The sequence below is a fragment of the Empidonax traillii genome, unplaced genomic scaffold (genome assembly GCF_003031625.1).
Source record: "Empidonax traillii isolate 1590-97213 ecotype Southwest subspecies unplaced genomic scaffold, ASM303162v1 scaffold561:size787514, whole genome shotgun sequence".
In the NCBI taxonomy this organism is placed as follows: domain Eukaryota; kingdom Metazoa; phylum Chordata; class Aves; order Passeriformes; family Tyrannidae; genus Empidonax; species Empidonax traillii.
In genome coordinates, this window is record NW_020955754.1 from 488,049 (window position 1) to 509,421 (window position 21,373).

Genomic DNA, 21,373 nt, shown 5'->3' on the forward strand with positions numbered 1-21,373 from the left:
AGAACCTCTTCCTGTGCCCTCCTGAGGCAGGACACCAGTCCCATTCCTTGCTGCTGCAGCCGGGGCGTTCCCTGAACCCTTTTATTTCCGACTGGCTCTGCAGTGGGTGATGGCAGAGCTCGTTACAAATTCACTTCTCAAACAGCCAGGATTCCCCACCCCCCCTTTTCTTCTCCAAATTACTCGGCGCTCATGCTGAATTAATCCAACTGGCAATTTATCCTTTGTAAATTAAATATTAGGGCAGGGTGTAGCCGTTAGCAGTGACTGCCGAGCGATGGCTCCTGGCACTCTGCTACGGCAGCAAATACATTTCCATTTCCTGGTGGATTTTAGAACCCTCTTGTCTGCTGGGGCTTTGGTGGCCATGGGAAGCTCCTGGCTGGTTTTTGGGTGCACACAAGGGAGTTGGGTCACCCAAGATGTGGGTAGGAAACGCAGGTACATCACGGACCCATGGGGGCACAACTGCTGCGTGCAGGTGTCCTGATGTTCCTGTGGGATGGACACAGCTGGTGTCCAGTGCTTGGCATGGGATCACCATTGTTTCCCCAAACCCTGATGCTCCCCAGACAAGGGGGGGATGCTGGGCATGGAGACCATCACCCCAAAATGAGCCCATCCACCATCACCAGCAGGAGGGGGCTGCTGGGGACCTGGAGAAGATCCTGGGAAGTGAAGCTTTGCAGCCTCTTTTAATATTCTGTCTTGGGGGCACGGTAAGAACAGACATTTGGGATGCATTATTACTGCTGGAGCTTTATTGAACGCCAGTTATTGTTTTCAGATGCAATAAACTGAGCAGGGGAACCCACGAGACCCAAGGGTCGAAATATCCTTCAAGCAAATCCCAGCTCCCGCCGCTGAGCTGCGGCCCCACTAATTACCCCTGGATTGTCTATGAGCCCGTGGCAATTAAAACCTAATTATGGTGAGTTTTCTTGTCACCACGGGTTAAACTCTGCCCCACTTAATGGCCAGGAAACCCCATCCCAGGGAGGATGAGGGATGAGGTGAGGATGCTCTTCAAATATTGATGAAATTCCCTTGGCAAAACTGGATCCATCAGCTCCATGGTTGTTTTATTGATTAATATTGGTGTTGGACACGTCAGTCTTCAGCTGGTGGTGCCCTCCAGGTTCCCACTGACTCTTGCTAGAAAAAGAATAAACTTTGCTGCCTTATTGGTGCCTCCTCCAGCACCAATATTTGACATTATTTTCCATTTAAACATCAGCCTTAATGTTGTCTCAGGGGTTGGCAAAACTGACCCAGCGCAGGAGAAACTGTTTTGGGACTGTAGAAATAAAAAAATCTTGATGATAATAACAAAGCTCAAAGGGCTGACTGCTGATTTTGTGTATTGTGGGATGGGATGGAAATGGAATCCCGTGGGAGAAAGAGGTGGCTGGATATGGGGCATTCCTGCAGTGAGGCTTAATTTATTTGCAAGAAAAAGAAAAAAAACTTAATATGGGTCGATGATTTTAAGCAAAACCAACCCCAGATCCTCCGTGTGTCGTCTCAGGATGGTTTTGAGCATCTTCTTATGGGGGTTCAATGGGGAGACGATGCAAACCCCTGACTCAGTGACCTGGTGGGAAAAGCTTTGCCCGCCCCTAAAAATTTGCTGTGAGCCAATTCTGGGGCATTTCGGGGAGTTACGTGGGGAAGGGGCTGCCCCCAGCGCTATGACTTTTGGGGGTCCGCAGGGCAAGGGGAAGGGGTGGTTGTCCTCCCCCACCTCTCCCGTGCCCAGGATGCGGGGACCGGGCGCCTGCAGCTCCCGGGATGCTCTTCCCTCCCTCCTTCCTCCTCCTCCTCCTCCCTCCGCCGCCCATCCCGCTCTGTGCGCAAGCGTGTCCGCCCCCCGCCCGCCCCTCCGGGCCAGCCCCGCATCCCGCACCCACCCCCCGCATCCTCCCGCCGCACCGACCCCCCCGCGCCGCCCCATGGTGAGTCCGCAGGCCGGGGGTCTCTCCGTGACCCCCCGCGTCCCCCCGAGTCCCCTCGTGTCCCCCCGGCCCCCTCGGGGCCGCGTCTCCAAAGCGTGTTTGCGAGTCGCGGGGTGCTGAGCAAAAAAAAAAAAAAAAAAAGGAAGGGGGGAAGCAAAACCCGAGTGGTTTTTGGGAGGGCTGGAGGGGTTGGGGTGGGGGGGACCCCACGCTGGGAGGGCGCAGGGCAGGGCAGGGAGCGCTGCCCGCTCGGCAGCGCCCGGGCAGGGCTGGTATGGGGGGTTCAGGTCGGGGGGGACCCCCGCTAACCCCAGCTCAGACCCCACCGGGGCATCCCAAACCTTGGCATCGCTGTCCCGGCGAGCGCGGCACGTCGGAAAGGGACCGAATGGCTTTATTTCTGTGTCTTGGGGTTTTCTAATAATTATTATGGTGATTTTTCTAATTAAGGCACTTAATCAGTGCCTGAAGCGAGCGTGGGCAGCGGCGAGAGGAAAACCCCCGTTCTCCCAGTGCCCTTCCATCTGCTGCCGCCCCGTTCCCGGCAAAACAAAAACCCTTCGTCTCGCCGGGAAAAAACGGCCTTCGGCACCGCTCCTGCCTGCGGCCGCTCCCGGGGAAGGCGATCCCACCCTGAGAGCGCTGGGAAGAGAGGGTCTGGCATCTCCCCAGAGCGCCAGGGGGGCTCGTTTCGGCGAGTCTGTGTGGTGGGAATGCCCGGGAAGCGGGGTAAGGAAGGGAAAATCCTCCCGGAGGCCCTGGGAGGGGAGGACGTGCCCCGTGTACGGCTCAGGACGCGTCTCTCTCTCCGCGGAACAACGGGCTGAGGAGGATTTATTAAGTGGTCTGAGTCTTTTTTTTCCCCATCCTTGAGCATCTCTTGCCGGGCTGATGGATGAGCTCTGGTAGCCTGGTGATCCCAAAGGGGTAGGAGGGGTCCCTGCTGATCCCCCCGCCCCGATCCTGGTGTGGACAGAGCTGCTGGGAGCGGGCTCTGGGCATGTTGGTGCAGGATAAATCCTATCCCAACCCATCATGTGTGCCTAGAGCCCTGTTCTCCCACAGGACAGGCTTGTTCCCAGGGAGAGAGGAGGATGCTTGTCCTGAGACAGCAGGAAAAGGACCAGTTGAGCTTTCCATGTCAGGTCTTTGCAGGGTGAGCCGGTGGGGTTTTATTGTTCTGGGGAGCAGAGAACAAAGGAAAAACCTTCTTCCAGGGGCTTTTTGTGCTCCTCAGCTCAGACACCGGGCATGGGATGTGTCTCTCCCACCGGGATGGGAGGGCGATGCCTGGTGGGTTGGTGCCCGGCGACTCCGATCCCTGGCTCTTGGTGAGATGAGCTAATTCAAGTCTTGTGGTGAAGCTTTTGGGGAAGCTCTGCTGAATTTCCCTGTCTTCTCTGCCAGGTGGTGGAGAAGAGGGATTGCCCAGGCTTTGCCAGCTGCTTCTGCCGAGGCTTTCCATGGGATGGACACCCCAGGCAGGGCAGAACCCCGGATCGGTGATAGAACTGATGGGCTGGAGTCTCCTCTTCCTACCCTGGCTCCTAACAATGTGTCCAGCCTCTAATGAACTCCTCACGTTCAAGGATGGCATCCACACAAGTTGCTGGGCTCTCCCTAATCCCTGTCCTTAATTATCTGCATCATTAGAGGGTTGCTCGCTCCTCCAGCTCCGGGCAGGGAGTTAATAGCAGCTGCTCCAGCAAGGCACTGAATTCCACACAGGAATAAGGCCTTTGCAAATGTAAATATAAGACGAGGAACTGTCTGTGTACACTGATTTTGAGGGATGTCCACCATGGGGATCTGCCATGTAGGGTAACTTCCAGAGGGTGCTTTCCAGAGCTGGGATCGGAGCATCCTCCTGCTCCCCAGCTCTGGGGAGGGGAAACCCACCCCTGGAGTGAAAACATCCCTTTAAAACCATTTTAAACTCCGGAGCAGACATACTGACATCTCCAAAGCCTGTACTTTTATATCTTGTGTCATCCCCATCCTTGCAACCAACATCAGAGGTGGATGCCAGGCTGCAGGACGTGGGAATGCTGAGACCAGGGCCCTCCCCATGCCTGTTTCCAGGAGTTTTCGGCTGGCAGCAACTCTCAGGTTGAATCCTGCTAATTAATTATTTGGCAATATCTCTAAATCCCATGTATTCTATTGCTTATTCTCTTGGATAAAGTGATGGCCCCATTGCTTTAGCTTTGAATATTCCAGAGCTGATTCAGGCTGGCAGCATGGAGTCTGTTTCTCCACAACTTTCCCTATTTGGCTTTGAAAAAAAAAAAGAAAAAAAAGAAAAAAAGATTTATTTTATGTTATTTTCCCCCTTTTGGTTGTTTGCTCTGGGTGTAGCCTGAGGACTGTGTGAGGAGCAGGGATGTGGTCCCTCTCCTGCAGAAGTTGGTGTCCTGGATTCACCTGGATCCCTCTGGACCCCCATCCTGCTCTCCCCATCCCAGGCTGGGACCCCCCTCCTACGCTGCTGCCAGGAACAGTTGCACGAGCAGTTTTGGCTTTGCAGTGAGGAAAGGAAATGATTTGATACTTTCACGCTGCTCGTTGCAACTTCTGGTTCTCTTTTTCGGTGTTTCTTAAGTTCCCCTCGCTTTCCCTTCACACTTCTCCCTCCTCCGGTGGTGATCCTGGTGTTTATCGAGCTTTTTCTAGGAAAACCCTTGGAATTTTCTTGGAAGGGAAGAGGAAAAGCCCCCAGTATTTGCTAATGTCTTGCCTTTCCAGCTGCTGACCCCTTGCATGTGACCGGGGTTAGGCTGGAAAGCGTCCTTGGAGGAAGGAGAAAGGGATTTGGCTGTCGGGGAACGGAAAAACCGAAGGAGCCACCCTCCCTCCTGGTTTTCCTTGGGACTGGCGGATGCTCGCGGTGGTTTCGGGCTGGCGCAGGCTGCGGCTGCTCTCCAGGATGTGCTTTGCCTGCCGGAGACCTCTGGGCTGCAGCGCTGGCAGTGCCAGAGGACGCTGCTCCCGGCTGGCCCGGCTGCGCCGGGGCGCGGATCGGCGTGGGATGGTGATGGCAGCACCGCCAGGAAGGTGGGTGGGAGCGCTGGAGTCGGGCAGGACGCGGGTGAGTGCCTGCCTTGGGGTGTTCAGTGTGGGGGGGGTCGGGGCAGCGATCTGGGGGAGTGAGGTGGGGCACAGCAGGGCTGGATTCCACCTATCCCATGTGGATCTGGCCCTGCTGCAGGTTGCTCGACTGGAACGTCCAGTGAAGGGGGGTTGGACCACCCGTGGGTGCTGCTGCTCCGTGTCCCTCGGCTCAGGGATCACTGGAGGAGGTTCCTTGTGGAGAGCCACTCTGCCCAAGCTAGGCTGGCATCCTCCATCAGCTTTTCCATGCCATCCCAAGGATGCTGGGATGCTCCTGGGTTTGCTGCCACGCCAGGACCATCGTGGGATGCAACCTGTGCCGGTGAGGGATGCTCGGAGGTGGGATACGGGAGACCCAGAGGATGGGATGTGCAGGAGTGCATCATTTGAAACGAGGCAGCGCCTAAGGAGGACTCTGGACACGACACCTGAAATTAGATCCACAAATCCACGGAGAGACTTCTCCTTCTTTTTGGAATTTAGTTGGTTTTTGGTTTTTTTTAATTGTAAATCAGAATGATCCGAAATCACAAAGCCAAGTCCATGTAGGACCGAGCAGGGAGCTGGCTCCCCTCCCTTCATTATTTGCAGGTTTAAAAGTCTATCGGGGTGCAGAAGTTTGGTTCTCCTCTTTAATCCCGGGTCTGTGAAGGAGGCTTTAACCTGAGCTCACGCCGTTGGAATTCCCTGCTGTGCCTGGGAGAGGCTCCCCCCCTCCAATCGCTTCCAGATGCTGTTCCTGCTCCGGCTCTTCCCCGTTGCAAAATGTCTCCCCCAGCCCGACCAAGTTTTCCCGGCTGGATTCAACATCCCGATATCTGGCCAGGCTGAGTCAGCCCAGCCTTAATGTTTTGCCCAGAGGCCGATGCCAGCGGGAAGTTGGGACTCGCCCCCTGGCCTTGCCCCAGGAGCCCTGGGGTGGATCCCCCGGCAGGGTTTGAGCCTCTTGCGACATCGGGTGGTTTTTGAATTTCTTTTAAAATACAGATACGTGAGCTGGTTGAGAGTTCAGGGTCCCTCTGCACCCCCTGCCTGCATTGCCAATGGGGCAGAGCTTCCCTGAGCTCCAGAAGGGGGGGAAACTGAGACAGGAGGGTGCTGAGCGAGAGTTGAGGAGGCTTGAACGCTGCTCCGGGGCTTTGCTGATGCTGTGTGCGCACTGCCAGCCCAGCATTCCCACAGGGGATCATGAAGCACCTCTGGATGGGGATTAAACCCCCATCCTGGCAGCTCCATGGCTGTTGGGCTCATCCAACCCTCTGGCATGGGGTTTATGGGGTGGGATTTTACGGCACGAGGATGGATCAGACCCTTCTGGGTTGGGAATGGAGGAGAGTTCTGAAGCATCGAGAGAAAAAATGAGGTAGAAAGTGAGAAATAAGGGAGAAAAATGCAGAGAGAAGGGGTGCAGGTGGACTGGGGGGATGCAGGACTGAACAGGACCAGGGTGTGGGAGGGGGGATGGTGCCAGAAATGAAAGGGAGAGAAGGGCTGTAGGGGTTAAACGTGGTGGTGCCTGTGAACAAGGCGTCAGGAGCGGTGCCAAGGGCCGGGAAGTCCTCGGGCCCATCCCTGTGCGATCACCAGAGCCGCTTCCAAACCGAAAAAGAGAAGGAAAAAAAAAAAAAATCACAAAGAACTGTCTGTTCAGGCACATTCGGGCTCAACAGGTTTTGCTCCCGGGTGGGGTCCAGTCCTTGGGGTGGGGGAGTCGAGAGCCCAGCTGTCAGAGCCGGCTCTTTATGCAGCCAAACGTGATTTGTCCTCAGAAATCTTACCCCGGGCTCTTTTCCCACTGCCTTTTTTCTGGGAGGGGGGTGATGGCAGCCCTCGAGGGCGGGAAGGGACGGGCAGCTCCTGCTGAAGGGCTGGAGGAGCTGGGGGGGATTGTTCAGTTAAAATCTGGATGACACACAAGGTTTTGGTGGTCACACCACGGCACCTGCCCCAACACCTGGTCCTGCAGCCAAAGCCCTGCACCCCCCGGCATGTTCAGCTTCTTCAGCATCCTCGTGGTCCGTCAGCATCCATCGTGGAGCTGGGGCTTCCCAGGCCCCTTTGCTGCCTAATTAACAACGTCGCTGCTTAATTCCCCCTGCATTTACAAGTTAAATCGACAGATTATCTGTATTATGCAAACGCAGCTTTAAATCGTAATTATTTATTTGCATGGGGTGTCTGGAAATCAGTGGCTTTAAGCCTGCTGATGCTGTTTTCTTGGAAGCACAGACTTTTGCTAGGAAATAAACCCAAAATAGGCTTTTTTTTTTTTTTTTTGGTCTAGTGGGTGATGCTCAACACCCCAGCTTGGAAACATCTATTTTTTCCTTTTATCTATTTTTTTTTGGGGGGGAAGGGGCTATTGTGGGAGGCTCATCCTTAAATAGCAGTGGTTTATTTTTAGGCCGGTCGCTGCGTTGGATAATCCGGCTTGGCTGGGCAGCTTTGCTTTGCTTTTCTTCCCATTCCCAGCGATTTGATAGAATATAGGTTTATAAAATTAATTTATTTTTAATGAAATAGTTTAATAAATTCAGTAAATTCTTAATAGAATTGAAAAACTACAATTGAGGTGGAGGTTCTGCTGGTGGCGGCTCTTCCGTTCTCTCCTGGCCAGGGAGCATCCGCTGGGATGACCATTAGGGAAACCTCTTCCCAAAAATCGCATCCCACACTGGAATTACACCTTTGGCTCGGCCAAAGGGTGGTTGGGAAGCAGCTGGATTATCTCCCACTAAATGCTTGCTGAATGAATAAGCTGCTCGTCCCGGGGCAATAGCGATCGAGGTGACGTGAGGGATGTGCCGGGCTTGGAAACACCTCTCTCATGCCAAGTGGAGACGTTTTCTCTGGAGGAGGATGAGCTCACCTGGCTTTTATTCCCCTCCCAGCCCAGCTTTTGCTCTCTCCCCCCTCGGGAGGTAATTTTAACCGAGGGAGGTTGGCGCCGGCAATGGAGCTCCGATGGACGGACGGACGGACGGCAGCCTCGCTCCAGGTCTGGCGGGTGGAAGGGGGACAGACTCCATCTCCATCTCCCCCTCCTCTATTTTAACAGCTCCCAGGGGTTTGGTCCTCGAGGGGGAGGATGACTGGAGGGATTTGGTGGCTCATCCCTGCCCTGCTTGTGTCCCCTCCTGCCTGGGGAATACCTGTCTCCCCACAGGGATGCTCCTACACCAGGGCTGAGCCCCTCAAAATTCCTGGCTGTCTTTAGTCTTTGACAGGGGAAGGGATGTTTTCGTTTTCTTTTGCCCAAAGCCACGAGCATCCCAGAGGGGGATGTCAGGGAGCGGGCACAAGGTGCCCTTTCCCCCCTCAAGTTTGAGAATCATCATTTAAGTGATTAAACTGATAGGCAGGAGGGGAAATTGAGGCCGACAGCATACCTGGAGAGGGGAGGGAGCAAAATCCCGCTTGTTTAGGGTTTCTCAAGGGCTCTGGGACATTCATTTCCTGCTGGCATCAGCTGCCGGATGGGTTGAGCCGCCCGCGGCAAGTGGTGGCGACAGCGGTTCCTGACCTGTCGGATGCCGGATCCGTGATGGGATTTTTCTGGACCTTGGGCTGGGAACGGCCGATTGCATCGGCCAATGGCGGGGAGACTGCCTGGGAAGCTGGAAAACAATCCCAGGAAGACCAGCAGCGATCCAGCTCCTGGCTCTTCCAGTCAAGCTGGAAAGACCAGCTTGGGGCAAGAGCTCAGATCGTCCCGGCCGGGCCGATGTGCTTTAAGGTACCACAGTCTCCTGCTCCCCTGGGGCTGCAGGATCCTCCTGGGATCCCCTTACCCACCCCCAGGCAGCTCCGAGCATCCTCATCCTCCTCCACACGGGGCTGATGCTGCACCATGAAGTGCTTTAGCAGGAGCTCCCCGGGGAGGGTTTAACCTCGTTAGTGGATCCTGCAGTTCGTGGCTCTGAATCAAAAGGCTCCTTGTTGGCAGCGATGTCGGATGCTCCGGTGGATTCAGGGCTGACTCTGGTGCCGGAAGGTGAATTCTGTGACCCCGAGTGCAGCTGGTTTGGCTGCTGATTGTCCTGAGCCCTCTGGGTTAATCGCTCCCCAAGGCAAAGGATGATGGAAGGAGGAAGCAGATGCTCTTTGGGTGGAGAGGGAATGGGTGATGCCAGGATGGAGCCATCTTGTCATCCTGGGACAGGTACAGAAAGCCTGGTCCCTGCAGAGGAGTATCCAGAAGAAACCAGCTCAGGATGCTGGGTGTTTTCCTTCCCCATCTCGTGCATGGGATGTTATTTTAGTGGGATATTGGGAGCAAAGCATGCTGTGGGGAAGGCTTGCACCTCTCATCTCTGCTTCTCCTAGCTGGAGGAGATGAAGAGAGGTAAGGAAACCTCCAGCCCTTCTGAGCTTCCCCTTGGAAGCTCCTTCCCTGCCAGGGCTCAAGGAGCAGCTGGGAGTGAGCCTTGTCGTCCTCACCTCGATCACTGGCTTTTTGCACTGAACAGGATTGATGTTCTTCCTTGTGTGGTTCATCCCAGAGACTAACTGGGATAGCAGGGGGCTTGTGCCACCTGGCTGGCTCATTATCCTGCTCCCTCCACGTGGATGGCTCATTTTCCTCCTCAGCCCACCTTGCCCCTCGGTATCTGGGATAGTTACTTGGGATGTAGATTGGCTGCCCCTGCAGAGAGGCTTTCTCTGAGCAGCACCGTGGCAGGAGGGTTTCTGTGCGTGGCAGCTTCTCAGCGGGGCTTTTCCTTCCTCAGATCGTGAGGAGGACGGTGAGGATGTGCAGTTTGGAAAGTTTTTGGGGAGAAGATGGTGGAGAAGTGGGATTAAGCACAGTTCTCCACGTGGGAAGGCAGGAGAGCTGCAGAGCGGGGCTGCATTCCCCTTTCTCTGGGAAAGGGCATCACTCCATCTCCTGGGCCCTTCCTAAAAGCCTGAGTGAGTCAGGGAGGGGGATCTCGGTGGGAAAGGCCAGGAGGTGCTGGGGGAAGCTGCGGCGAGGTCTGTGCTCTGCTCGGCTCTGCTCTGCCCCGCCTCCTCCTTAAGAGCCGCCGGCAAGCCCAGCCCTGGTGCTGCCGGTGCCTGCGGAGGTGGGTGGGAGGTGGGTGGCTTTTTGGAGAGCTCAGACTCCTCTGTGACGGTGGTGGCTCCTCAAGGCCCTGCTCCTGCTCCTCTAGGCCTGGCTCCCCGTCGGTGCTCTGAGCTGCCCTGGCTGGGGATCCAGAAGGATCCGTGGATCCTCCGAAGCTGGATGGCTGCGAAGCGAAGCGTCCCCTGTGGGCTGCCAGTGTGGGTGGCCGTAGCCCTGAGGATGTTCTCCCTTTTCCCTTTCCTAGGGGAAGAGAGGACGGCCCCGTAGATCCCGCCCAGCTCCTGCCTGCTCCGCCTGGACCAAGAGGACGGACCGTAAGTAGCCGTGACCTGCTGCCGGTTTATCCCTGCCCTGACGGGACCAGCTGCAGCCTCTCCCACTGCTGGGGATGCAGGAAAAGGTCTCCCCGAAACAGGAATCCTCCTCCCAGTGTGGGTTAACACGGGGTGCAAGGTGATGGAGAGAGTTCTTTTCTGGAGTCTTTCTCCATGGCCATTAACACGGGAGAAAGGAGCAGAGAAGATCCCCAGGGGATTCGGGGCTGACAGGCTTGAGCTTGACCCGTGGGGTTGCTCTGGGGGTTCTGCTCCTCCAGATTTAGTACAAAACAGGAAGCAGAGGGGAAACCACAGATGGGGGGTTAAGGTGCCGAGTGAGCCTTACAAAGAGGGTGGTGACTGCAGGCGGCTTCTGAGTCCCCAGAAGGGGACTCCTGGAGTCAAAAGTCAAATCCCACTAGGGATGGGAGCAGACCACAGGATAACTCAGCCCTGGGGCTTGAGAACCCACCCCTTTTCCCTGGTGAGCTGGATTTGGGTTGGGCTTTGCTTGAGTTTGGGTTGGGGATGGGCTGGAGCATCTCCACGGTTTAGTTTTTACCTCCCAGGACTGTGAGGGAGTGAGTGCTCCCTGTTGGATGCTCTGCCTGCTGCACCTGGGGGAGCAGGGAGAGGCTGCTTGCACCCTGCCTGCATCCCCAGCTCGCTGCCTCCCCCCTTTCTGCCACTTTTTGGGGAGGATTCAGCCCATAAGGTGGGGTTCAAAGCTGCGTTGCCAAAGCCACTCTCCCCATTGCCACCTGCAACCCTGCCTGAACCCTGAGGATGGAGATACCGGAGAGTAAACACAGCACCGAGGTGACGGTGGCAGCAGATGGGGACAGGGCGGGGCAGGTGGGAGGAGGGGGTGGCTGGGTCAGTGGTGGGGGCTCAGGGATGAGGTTCCATCATCTCTGCCAGGTGTCCACGCTCATCTCCTTAGCAGGGGGTTGTTCCCCTGCTCACTTCCAACCGCTCGGCCGTAACCTCTGGAGTGCAGCAACCTGCATCCAGCAGGAAAGGGTCTTTATTTTAGCTTTTTAAGTAGTAAACCTATATAATATAAATAATGATATATAACCTGTAACACTGTACTGAACTCCCCGAGGTGGAGCCCTGTAGCTCCGTGATGGCCTGGGGTTACCCCAGAGCCCTGGGATGCTCAGGTGTACCCACACAGTCAGCATTTCGGGGCTGTAGGAAGGCACTTGGGTCCCACCCTCTGTTTTTTCTGCTGCAATGATTAAAAAAAAAATAAGGGGAGAGGAGAGGGTGGAGGCAGTGCTGGCCTGAATCGGGTTTTGGCTCTGGAGCACATTAAAACCAGCAGTGCCGTGGGAAGGCAGAAGCAGCCCAGATTTATCCTGGGGACCCACCACCATGGAAGGACTCATTGTACCTGAGCTGACTCGCTGTTGCCAGTTTCAAACTCGCAGCCTGGTCACGGGTGAATGTTTTGTTAAGGCTCACATGCCAACGAGGGACTGTTCTCCCCTATCGTCAATCTCTGGCTGGGTTACTGTGTGCCTGGGATACCACGGACTTAGGAAACGGCGCTGCCTCTCCGTGAAGAGGGCAATTAAGATTCCTTTGAAGTGACTCGCAGGGCTCTTAAAATAGGATAAATGTGGGTATCAGTGCACGGGGTGGGCTGGCTCCGTGCCCTCCGTGGGGCTGTGCCTGGTGTCCAGCGGGATTGATTTTTGCAGTGCTGCGTCCTCACGATCCTCTGCTTCCCCCCAGCCCGCTGCATTTGCAGCTCCTGCTCTTACCATTGTTCTGCCCTGCTGGTTTTGGCATCCTTTGTCCTCTCCAAGCATCCCTGGTCCCCTTTCGGTATCCCTGTTTCCATCCCCCCCGGAATCCCCATCCCATGCAGCATCCCTTGGAGGGGGCTCAAATCCAGACCCTGCTGCCTTCTGGGCTTGTGACGGCGGTTCTTGTAATCCCACAAGGATTTTTCTCCCCGCTGTGGATCTCAGTTTTCTTCCCAGCTTGGAAAAAACAATTCCCCGAGCACCTGGAGCTCGCAGCAGCCTGGGTGAGGAAGGTTTGGGATGCCAGGCTGGGGATTTGGGTGCCTTTGATGATCTGCCAAGCGCAGGCAGTGCCTGGAGTTGGCTGGATCCTTTCCTTCCCTGCAGGATCGCCCCGGGCCGCCTCCCAGGTCGTGCTCAGGCTCTGGCACGCGGTGGCTGTGCCGGGGCAGGGCCGCGCTGCGTGGGGGGCACGTCGGCATCTGCCGGGGCTCCTCCGGCAATCCCAGCCCTACCACGGGCAGAGATCCCGTGGGAGGGGGGCTTGGAAGATCCCGGGGCTGTAAACTGCTTCCCTGGGGGTCGATCCTGGTTGTTGTCCCCAGTGGAATGTAGGATCTGCCCTGCTGGTTCCTGAAGGCTCCATGTGCCTGGGAAGCTCGGGGGAGATGGGCTGCCTGGGGTCGGAGGGGTCTGTGCTGTCCTGGCTGTCTGTCTGTCTGTCTCCCTCCCAGTGGTTCCCACTGCTGAGAGTGAATGCCCAGGTACTGCTGGTGCATCCCTTCCTCGGGCACAATCCAACACTCCTCCAGTTATAAATAAATGCATGTTTTTGGGGGATAAACTGTTGGAGATGCTTGTTCTCCACTGAGCATCCTTCTTGCCCAGGGAAGCTGGACCAGGCAGTGGGTGGCTCTGTGTCCCATGGACACGTGGGATGGGATGGTGGGAGCACAGGAGAGGTGTCCTTGCCTCGTGTCACGCTTTTTCCTAATCCAGAGGTTACCATGGAAACATAAAAGTACTAAGAGCTTTTGCTGCATGGCCTGCTGGTCCACGATGCTTTCCTGGGATGGCAGTAGGTGCCTGGGATCACCATCCATCCATGTCAGGATGGACTGGGGGATTTATAGCCACCCCCCACCTTTGAGCTTGTTCCACGGCTTTAAATTCCCTTTTTATTTTGCCTGGGAGCAGCTTGGCCAGTGCCTGCTGCCACTCTGTGGATTGGCATGACTTAAATGTGGAATTGCTGGAGCTGTTGAGGTTGACGGATGGATGGATGGATGGATGGATGGATGGATGGATGGATGGATGGATGGAGGGATGGATGGATGGATGGATGGAGGGATGGATGGATGGAGGGATGGATGGATGGATGGAGGGATGGATGGAGGGATGGAGGGATGGATGGAGGGATGGATGGATGGAAATGCAGGGATGAGGTCCTCCCCCAGCAGGAGGGTCAGCCCCTCGGGGTGTTGCTGGCATCTCCCAGGGCGCCTGGTAAAAAATTGCCGGGCAAAATCCCTCTCTTAGGTCGGAGGGAGACAGGGAAACTCCATGAGGTTTGAGCTGCCTCTGCAGCATCCCGGGATGGGGCTTTCCTGGAACACAGGGTGGGGAAGGGGGGAAGGGCAGTGGGGCTTTTGAGTCCTTTGTGCAGCGATAAGCCCCAGCCCAGGAGCTGTGGGGGTGCCGACATCAAAGAGGGGCTTTTCCAGTCGCTTCTCCCAGGTGTGAGGAGCTGAATCCAGCCGGGACTTTCCCCTCAGCTCCGGGGCTTGGTGGGGCAGGTGATGCCCTGGACCGACCCCGGGGGAGCCGTGGGGGATCCCACCCGTGAGAGGGACGAGCACGGAGTCTCTCCCTGCTGGATTGGGATGCTGTGGTGGGGGATCTAGGGAGGATGCTGTGATGAGAGGTGTCTATTGGGGGACTTGGCAGAAGCTGGGGGGGTTCTGAGGGCCCTGTGATGGGACAAGGATGGTGCAGGGGCTCTGAGGATGCTGTGATGGGACCAGGGATATTGCGGGACTGGGGTTGCAGTAAGAGGGCTCTGAGGATGCTGTAAGACCAGGGTTGCCATGGGGAGCTCTGAGGATGCTGAGATGGGACAGGGATGCTGTGGGGTCTGAGGACACTGCAGGAGCGGGAATGCCGTGGGGACCAGCAGGACCCTTCGGCATCGCTGCCCCCCGCAGCCCTACGAGGAGCCAGAGCGCCGGCTCGGGGTGTTGAGACCTTCCCCCTGTTGGCAGCTGCTCTGATTTGGGCTGTGGATCTGGTAGGGCTGAGCTTGAGCTCATTCCAGAGGCACCACAGGCGTGGGGGCAGCTGGGTGTGCTCTGTTTTGCTCCGCATTCCCTGAACGCTTCACCAAACAGTGCTCCTTCTCCCCAGGGATTATTAGCCATGTTTGCCTTAGATAAATTTTGCATCGGGCCCAGCTTGTGCGTACAAGCCTGGGAAAAGATCATAAAGCCTTCAAAAACAACAAAACAAAAAAGTAAAAAAAAAAAAAGCTGGTATGTAAAGGCAAACACTGTGGGCAGGGCGGATTTTCCCGGTGGGAGGGGTGAAGCGGGCTCGGTGGGGTGTTTTGGCACCCAAGGAGGGAGCGGGGGGGGGTGAATTTGGTGCTAAATTTGGGTCCTGATGCCCAGCAGCATATCAGCCCTGGGTGAAGAGGAGTGCTCAGGCCCCCCAGGAGCATCCTCAGCCTCCAGCTGTGGTGGTGGATTTCCCCTCGGGGCTTTCGTGGCCAGTTTTGCGTAGAACAAAAAGCCCCAGGAAGCACAAGCTGCTTTTCACTTACCCCTAATTTTATTTTTCCCAAGCAATTGTAACGTGTAAAGGGGTGAGACCCCCCAACTCCTCCTCCCTATGTGCTCCTTGAATATCCAGCGGTGGGTTTCATCTTTCCAGGCAGGACAGGCTTGTTGAGCCAGAAATACGGATGCAGGATGAGAGCTGGGCTGTAAATTGAGGATGAGGGGGGGTTTGCTTCCCCTTTCTGGAGCCTCCAGGTGATGGTGGGCACGATTATCCATGTTTTACGAAGGAGAAGCATTTCAGGAGAGACAGATGCTTTCCCAGGGGACCACCTCAGCAGTCCCTGTCTCTGTCCTCATCCCTCTGCTGTCAAATGGACAGTTTTCTTTGCCTTATGTCCCATCCCACTGCTTCTAGCACAGTTTAATTGCCCTAAATTCCCTTTTAATTGCCCTTTCTGCCCTTTTTAATTAATTGCCCTCCTGCCCTTTTAACTTGAGGAACCCGTGACAAGGAAGGGAAGAGCCTGACTCTTGTGGGATTCTCTTGGGTCTCATTTCTTCTAATTCTGGATATTTTTGCCCCCAGAGCTGCTGCTCTTGACTCGCTCTTGGCTGGGTGAGGCCGTGGCCCTGCCGGGCAGGTGGCAGGTGCCGGGTTCATTAGCGGTGCTTCGTTAGGCAGGCAGGGGTGTGAGGTGGGTGCCCCCCCTCCCCAGGTGACTAATCCCTCGAGACTTTGATGGAGAGACACCGATTGCCAGCCCGGGTGTGCTCCTTGCCCTAGGCTGGCATTTAGCGCTCCTTCCTCTCCCACCCCGAGACAGCTCCTGGAGCGGGGAGGAGCTCAGTTACGGGGGTGGCAAAGCCAAGCCCATCTCTGAGCCAGGCTTAGAGCAGGAGTCCCTCCCGGGAGCAAAGCCTCCTGTGCACCCCAAAGCTTCTCCCAGCTGGTAAGTTCATTTCCCATCCTTGCCGTGTGCTGGTGGGACAGGCTGGGCCGATCCCGGGATGGCTCCGATCGGGGCTCTCTGCTCCCTGTTCCAGGAGCGGGAGGTTTCGGAGGAGGACGAGAGTCGCGCCGCTTCCCCCGCCGGTGTTTGCGCGGGGACTGAGCTCGGGGCACCCCCTTCCCCGGGCCGGGATGGAGGAACTGAAGGCGTTGGAGCTTCCTGGAGTTCGTGATGCTCTTTGGTTTGACCCCCTCGGCTGCTCCTGCCCTTTCTGCCTGGCTCGGTGGCGGCGGTGGCACATTGGGTGTTGTGGCTGCTGGTGCCAGGTGGATGCTTCAGCTGGGCTTAAAATCACCACCCCTGGGACTTCGTGGTTGAAACCCCGCTGAGGGCTCACTTTTTCTCTTTAATTACTTTTTTTTTTTTTTACTTTGCCCTTACCCTGTAGGGCTGAAGCTCCTCAGGAAGCTTGGGGGCTTGCCTGGCTTTGATAAACTCTACAAAGCAACCCTTTGGCAGCACAGAAATGTGGATTTAAATAAGTAAATCCCTTGGGGAAGCCTCGCACCATCACAGATGGGCAGGCAGGGGGTGATGCCTCTTGGATGGGGTTTTGGGGCAGCTCCTGTGGGGTTTACCCTCATCCAGTGCCATCCCCTGTTTCCCACTGCAGGTGACCAGCCACGATGAGAGCTCCGGCCCTCGCCTGATCCCTTTCCTGCTCATAAAAATGATCAACAAGTCTCGTGAGTCCCATCTCCCTCTGTCCAAGCAGGGAGGGGGGGACTGGGGGATTTGCATGTGGAAATCTGGCTTTTGGGGGTTGGATGCTGCTTGGCTGCAGCTCCAGCTGGGTGATGGAGTGCCGAGGTATCACAGGCAAAGTCCTGGCAGGGAGGGTGGTTTTGGGCTCCTTGAACCTCTGGGCTCAGGCACCTGGAACTTTGTGGTATAAAAATGGGGTGGAGGCACCCAGAAAGACGGATGTTTGCCTGGCCTTTGACAGAAGGTGGAAACACAAACGTCGTGGTGGCTTTTGGAACTGGGACAAAACCACCTGGCTCTGTCTCACAACTGCTGCTCTTGGGAGCACGGTGTCAATTAAACCCTGGCCTCTCCCCATCAAAGCTCTGCCAGCCTGGATCTACCAGGACATCCCCAGAGGGCTGAGGGGACCCCACATCCCATCATCCAAATCCTAGGGTACCGGGTTGATGGTGTTTTTTCTCTCCCCCTCCCCTCTGGGCACGCAGGAGGGAAGATACTCGGGGTGCTGGCGCTGTTTCTGGTGATGGTTTGGTACTCGATCTACCGGGAAGACAGGTACACACAGCTGTGAGTGCCTTTCGTTCAAGTTTAAAGGACCTGCTGCCCTTTCCTTCACTCCCAGGAGGTGGCATCCTCCCACCCGTCCTGCACGGGGATGTGGGAGCATGTTCTGGCTGGAGCCGGGGGGAGCGGGGAGGCGGCAGCATCCTCGGCTGCTGCCAGGGAAGGGGGGCACGATACGAGGTTCCCCCTCGGTGTGTGGTGGTGGTCGGGCTCTGCGGGGTTTTTGGTGAATGCTGGTGTTTGCCTGAGCCCGGGAGGATGGGAAAACCCTGCTCTCCTCCCAGTGCCAGTGATGCTGATGGAGATGGGGAAAGCAGAGAGCGTGAGGCCCATGAGCAGGGCAAGAGAGACCTCTTCCGATGCAAGGCTGCAAGCCCAGCAGATAAACATCCAAGGCAGTGCTGGCCTTAAATCCGGCTGGAAATATCTCTGGCATGGCCTGAATCCCACCGTGGGGTGCTGGAACCCCCTCTGCCAGGAGGGGGGTGCAGAGGAGCAGACATCATTTGATTTAATTAACCCCTTCCCTTACAGCTTTTATTTCCCCGTCCAAGAAAACAAGACGACGTGTCCCCTTGGGGAGGTGGAAAAGAAAGCAGCGCAGCTCATCGGGAAGTGAGTCTTGGGGCTGGGAGGAGGGAGTGGGGGGATGCAGAGCCAGGACCCCCCTCCCTGTGCCACCCCCCCATCCCCGTCTCACCGACCCTTTGCTCCTCGGCAGCTACACGAGAGACCACCCGCTCTTCCTGCAGCTGAAGGACTATTTTTGGGTGAAGACGCCGTCGCTCTATGAGCTGCCCTATGGCACCAAGGGAAGTGGTGAGTGCTGGCAGTGCTCTGGGGGTCTGTCTGTCTGTCTGTCTGTCCTGCTGCTGCTCCCCAAGGTTTCAGCTTCCCTCTGACAGACTGCTGCAGGTTGCTTTTTGGGGACTGTTCACCCCCCCGCAAAAAGTTGATTTTTAGACCCTGCAGCTGGTATCTCCTTGCCCTGGGTGTGTGTGGGCCCTCTAAAAGGGTTTAGGGTGGGCCTGGCTTTACTAAGCCCCAGCCACGGATTATCCACCCGGAGCTGGGATTAACGGCAGGAGGAAATCCGGCAGGGATGGGGCAGCACCCCAGGCCTTGTGCCAGGCAGGAGCTGCCTTCCTCACCTTCTCCTGGCCCTTGCTTTGCAGAAGATGTCCTCCTGCGCTTGCTGTCCATCACCCACTACTCCCTGCCCGAGAGCATCCAGAGGTAACACCGGGGTGGGTTTAGGGGCTTTTCTGTCTTTGTCGTCTTCTTGTGAGGGGTGGAATTCATCTGTTGTGGGCCTGGGGTTTGGCAAAATGAACCTCTGCAACCCAGGGGTGGTGGATGGAGTGCGGAAAGGTTTGGAGACCGGGCAATGCAGGGTTAAACCCCCACTGGGGGTTAAAACCACCCCGGTTTTGAAGCAGGTGTGGTTGAGACGGGGCTCTCTCTGCAGCCTCAAGTGCCGGAGGTGTGCGGTGGTGGGCAACGGCCACCGGCTCCGCAACAGCTCCATGGGCGACACCATCAACACCTACGACGTCGTGATCAGGTACGGCCCTGGGCCCGTCCCACCGCTCCCTCCCCACTGCCACCCGCAGCGGGGGCTGACACCTGTGATGTCCCCGTGTCCCCCCACCCAAGGCTGAACAACGCCCCGGTCCATGGTTATGAGCAGGACGTGGGCTCCAAGACCACCATGCGCCTCTTCTACCCGGAGTCAGCCCACTTCGACCCCCAGACGGAGAACAACCCCGACACGCTGCTGGTGCTGGTGCCCTTCAAGCCCATGGACTTCCAGTGGATGGAGGCCATCCTCAACGACAAGAAGAGGGTGAGTGTGGTGGGGAAGCGAGTCCGACCCCTCCCTGACTGCTCCGGAGCCCAGCCCTCATCCCATCCTACCCTTGGGGACATCTCTGTCCTCTTGCAGGTTCGGAAAGGGTTTTGGAAGCAGCCCCCGTTGATCTGGGACGCCAACCCGGAGCAAGTGCGAATCCTCAACCCTTACTACATGGAAGTAACTGCTGCTAAAGTGCTCAACCTCCCCATGAAGCAACCACGGAAGGTCAAACAGGTAAGGGGTGGGGATGGCCGGTCCCTCTGCACCCCTGAGGGGGGACAGCCTGTCCTGTGCATCTCCCTGAAGGCCGTGGCTCTCTGCCCCTGTCCCCCAGAAGCCCACCACGGGGCTCCTGGCCATCACCCTGGCGCTGCACTTCTGCGACCTGGTGCACATCGCGGGCTTCGGCTACCCCGACTCGGGCAACAAGAAGCAAACCATCCACTACTATGAACAGGTCACGCTCAAGTCCATGGCTGTAAGTGTCTGCCCCACATTTTTTGTCCATGCTCCCCCCCGTTTTTCCCCTGGGATGAGGGATGGCAGCCTGGGAGAGCAGTGCTGTGATGCTGAGTGGTGTGGGACCCTCTTCCCATGGGGACCTCTTGCTCCCCTCTCACGATGGGTGTTGAGCCCACTGTTGGATGGTCACCATCCAGCTTCTCCCTGTAGCCCTGTGTCCTTGGAAGCGTGGAGAGCTGGATCCATCCCTGTGTGTTTATGTGTGAGGAGAAGGGCTCATGGCCGGGGGGATCAGGTGGGGAGGGTCCTGTCCCTCTTTTTGGGAGGCTCAACTCCCACTGGTGAGGTGGGCAAGCTGGAGGGCTGGGAGGGGCGGGGGGAAAGCGCGTGGTCCCTCCTCCCCGGTGTCACGCCCCGCTCCCCGTCCCGCAGGCGTCGGAGCACAACGTGTCGCACGAGGCCGTGGCCATCAAGCGGATGCTGGAGCTGGGACTGGTCAGGAACCTCACCTACTTCTGAGGGCGGCAGGGACGTCATCCCCGCTGCGAGGGGACACAGCGCCTGCCGTGAGGGGACACGGCGAGGGCAGAGCGTCCTGGTCACCGAGGGCAGATTGTCCTGGTCACCGAGGGCAGAGTGTCCTGGTCACTGCCGTCACCGTGCCCCGGGATGGCCGGAGCCAGCAGGGCCGGGGGCCGCGCTGGGCCGCAGGTTCCCGGGGCAGGGGCAGCTCTAGGGGGGCGCAGGGAGCCCCCGGCACCTTTTCTACCAACGCACTGAAGCTACCAAGGACTTGGAGGGGACTTTAGGGGCGGGGGGTCCTCCCTCCCAGCGGGCCTGTGGGGGCGAGGCGGGGCAGGAGCCCTTGCCTTGGACTTTCTCTTTCCCTTAATTCCCTCATCACTCGGACGAGGGCCCTGCCAAGGGGCTGATCTTGGGGGTCCCGGGACCCTCCCCACAGGGAATGGGAGCCTTTGGGGGCCCACGTTGCCTCCTCCCTCCCCTGGACCCCCTCCCAGATATTTAATTTCCCCCCTCCCCTTTTTTTTTTAATTTCCTTTTTACTCGGCAGCCCCGTCCTGTGCCTTAGCGCTGGCGCGGGGGCTCGTCCCCGCAGCCCCCCCGGGTGGGGGCACCCAGGGGTGCTTGGCCTCGGGGTCTGCCGGGGCCCTTTGGGGGTGCAGATTAATTTAATTAATTTAAATGCTTATTTATGGTGGAGCCTTCACCTGGGGCCCATGTGCCACTGGTGTCAGGGACAAGGGGCCTTGGGTGGGGGGCCGGCAGGGTGCTCGGCTCCAGGAGGTGGATGTTGGGGGTGTCCAACGTCCTCCTATGGAGGGGTCGACCGGTGCCTTCTCCCTGCTGCTGTAGGGTCCCCTGTGGGGCCGTGGGTGTCAGGGGAACCAATGGATGGGGGTGTTGGGGCTCATGCTGGCACCCAATAAAGGTCCTGCTGAGGCTGGGATGGGCTGGGCACTCCTGGGACTCGAGGGGTGGGGTGTGTGAGGGAGACTTGGGGCTGTGACATGCAGAGAGTGTGGCCTGTCCCCCCTTCCTTGTGTCCCCGTGTCCCCTTACCTGCTGTGACGCCCCATGTCCTGGCTCCCACGCTGGGGTTGTGGGCTCCCAGCTGCCCCGTGCCTCAGTTTCCCTCCACCACCAGCCATTTCTGCCCCCCTGGGGGTTCCCCCAGGAGGCCCCGGCACGTTCAGGCTTCAGGCCAGGTCTGTGCCAGGCAAAGTGTCACCACGGAAGCCGATGTCCCCACGGGGTGGCCACCAGCCCAGGC

At 57.4% G+C, this 21,373-nt stretch overlaps 1 protein-coding gene across 2 annotated transcripts; it reads left to right on the forward strand.

Moving 5' to 3' along the window:
* The first annotated feature begins 1,917 nt into the window (after positions 1–1,917).
* ST3GAL4 (ST3 beta-galactoside alpha-2,3-sialyltransferase 4) lies at positions 1,918–21,028 on the forward strand. 2 transcript variants are annotated; one of them, XM_027897831.1, is made up of 12 exons: positions 1,918–1,955; positions 10,376–10,445; positions 16,606–16,678; positions 17,186–17,267; positions 17,799–17,879; positions 17,986–18,083; positions 18,440–18,500; positions 18,733–18,828; positions 18,921–19,110; positions 19,210–19,353; positions 19,454–19,597; positions 20,014–21,028. In XM_027897831.1, exons 3-12 carry the CDS (start codon positions 16,663–16,665, stop codon positions 20,098–20,100), a joined length of 999 nt encoding a protein of 332 aa, XP_027753632.1. In that variant the 5' UTR covers positions 1,918–1,955; positions 10,376–10,445; positions 16,606–16,662; the 3' UTR covers positions 20,101–21,028. The 2 variants fall into 2 exon arrangements, with proteins under 2 accessions (XP_027753632.1, XP_027753631.1); XM_027897830.1 differs by lacking the exon at positions 1,918–1,955 and having other exon boundaries at positions 10,266–10,445; positions 17,186–17,255.
* Positions 21,029–21,373: the final 345 nt, after the last annotated feature.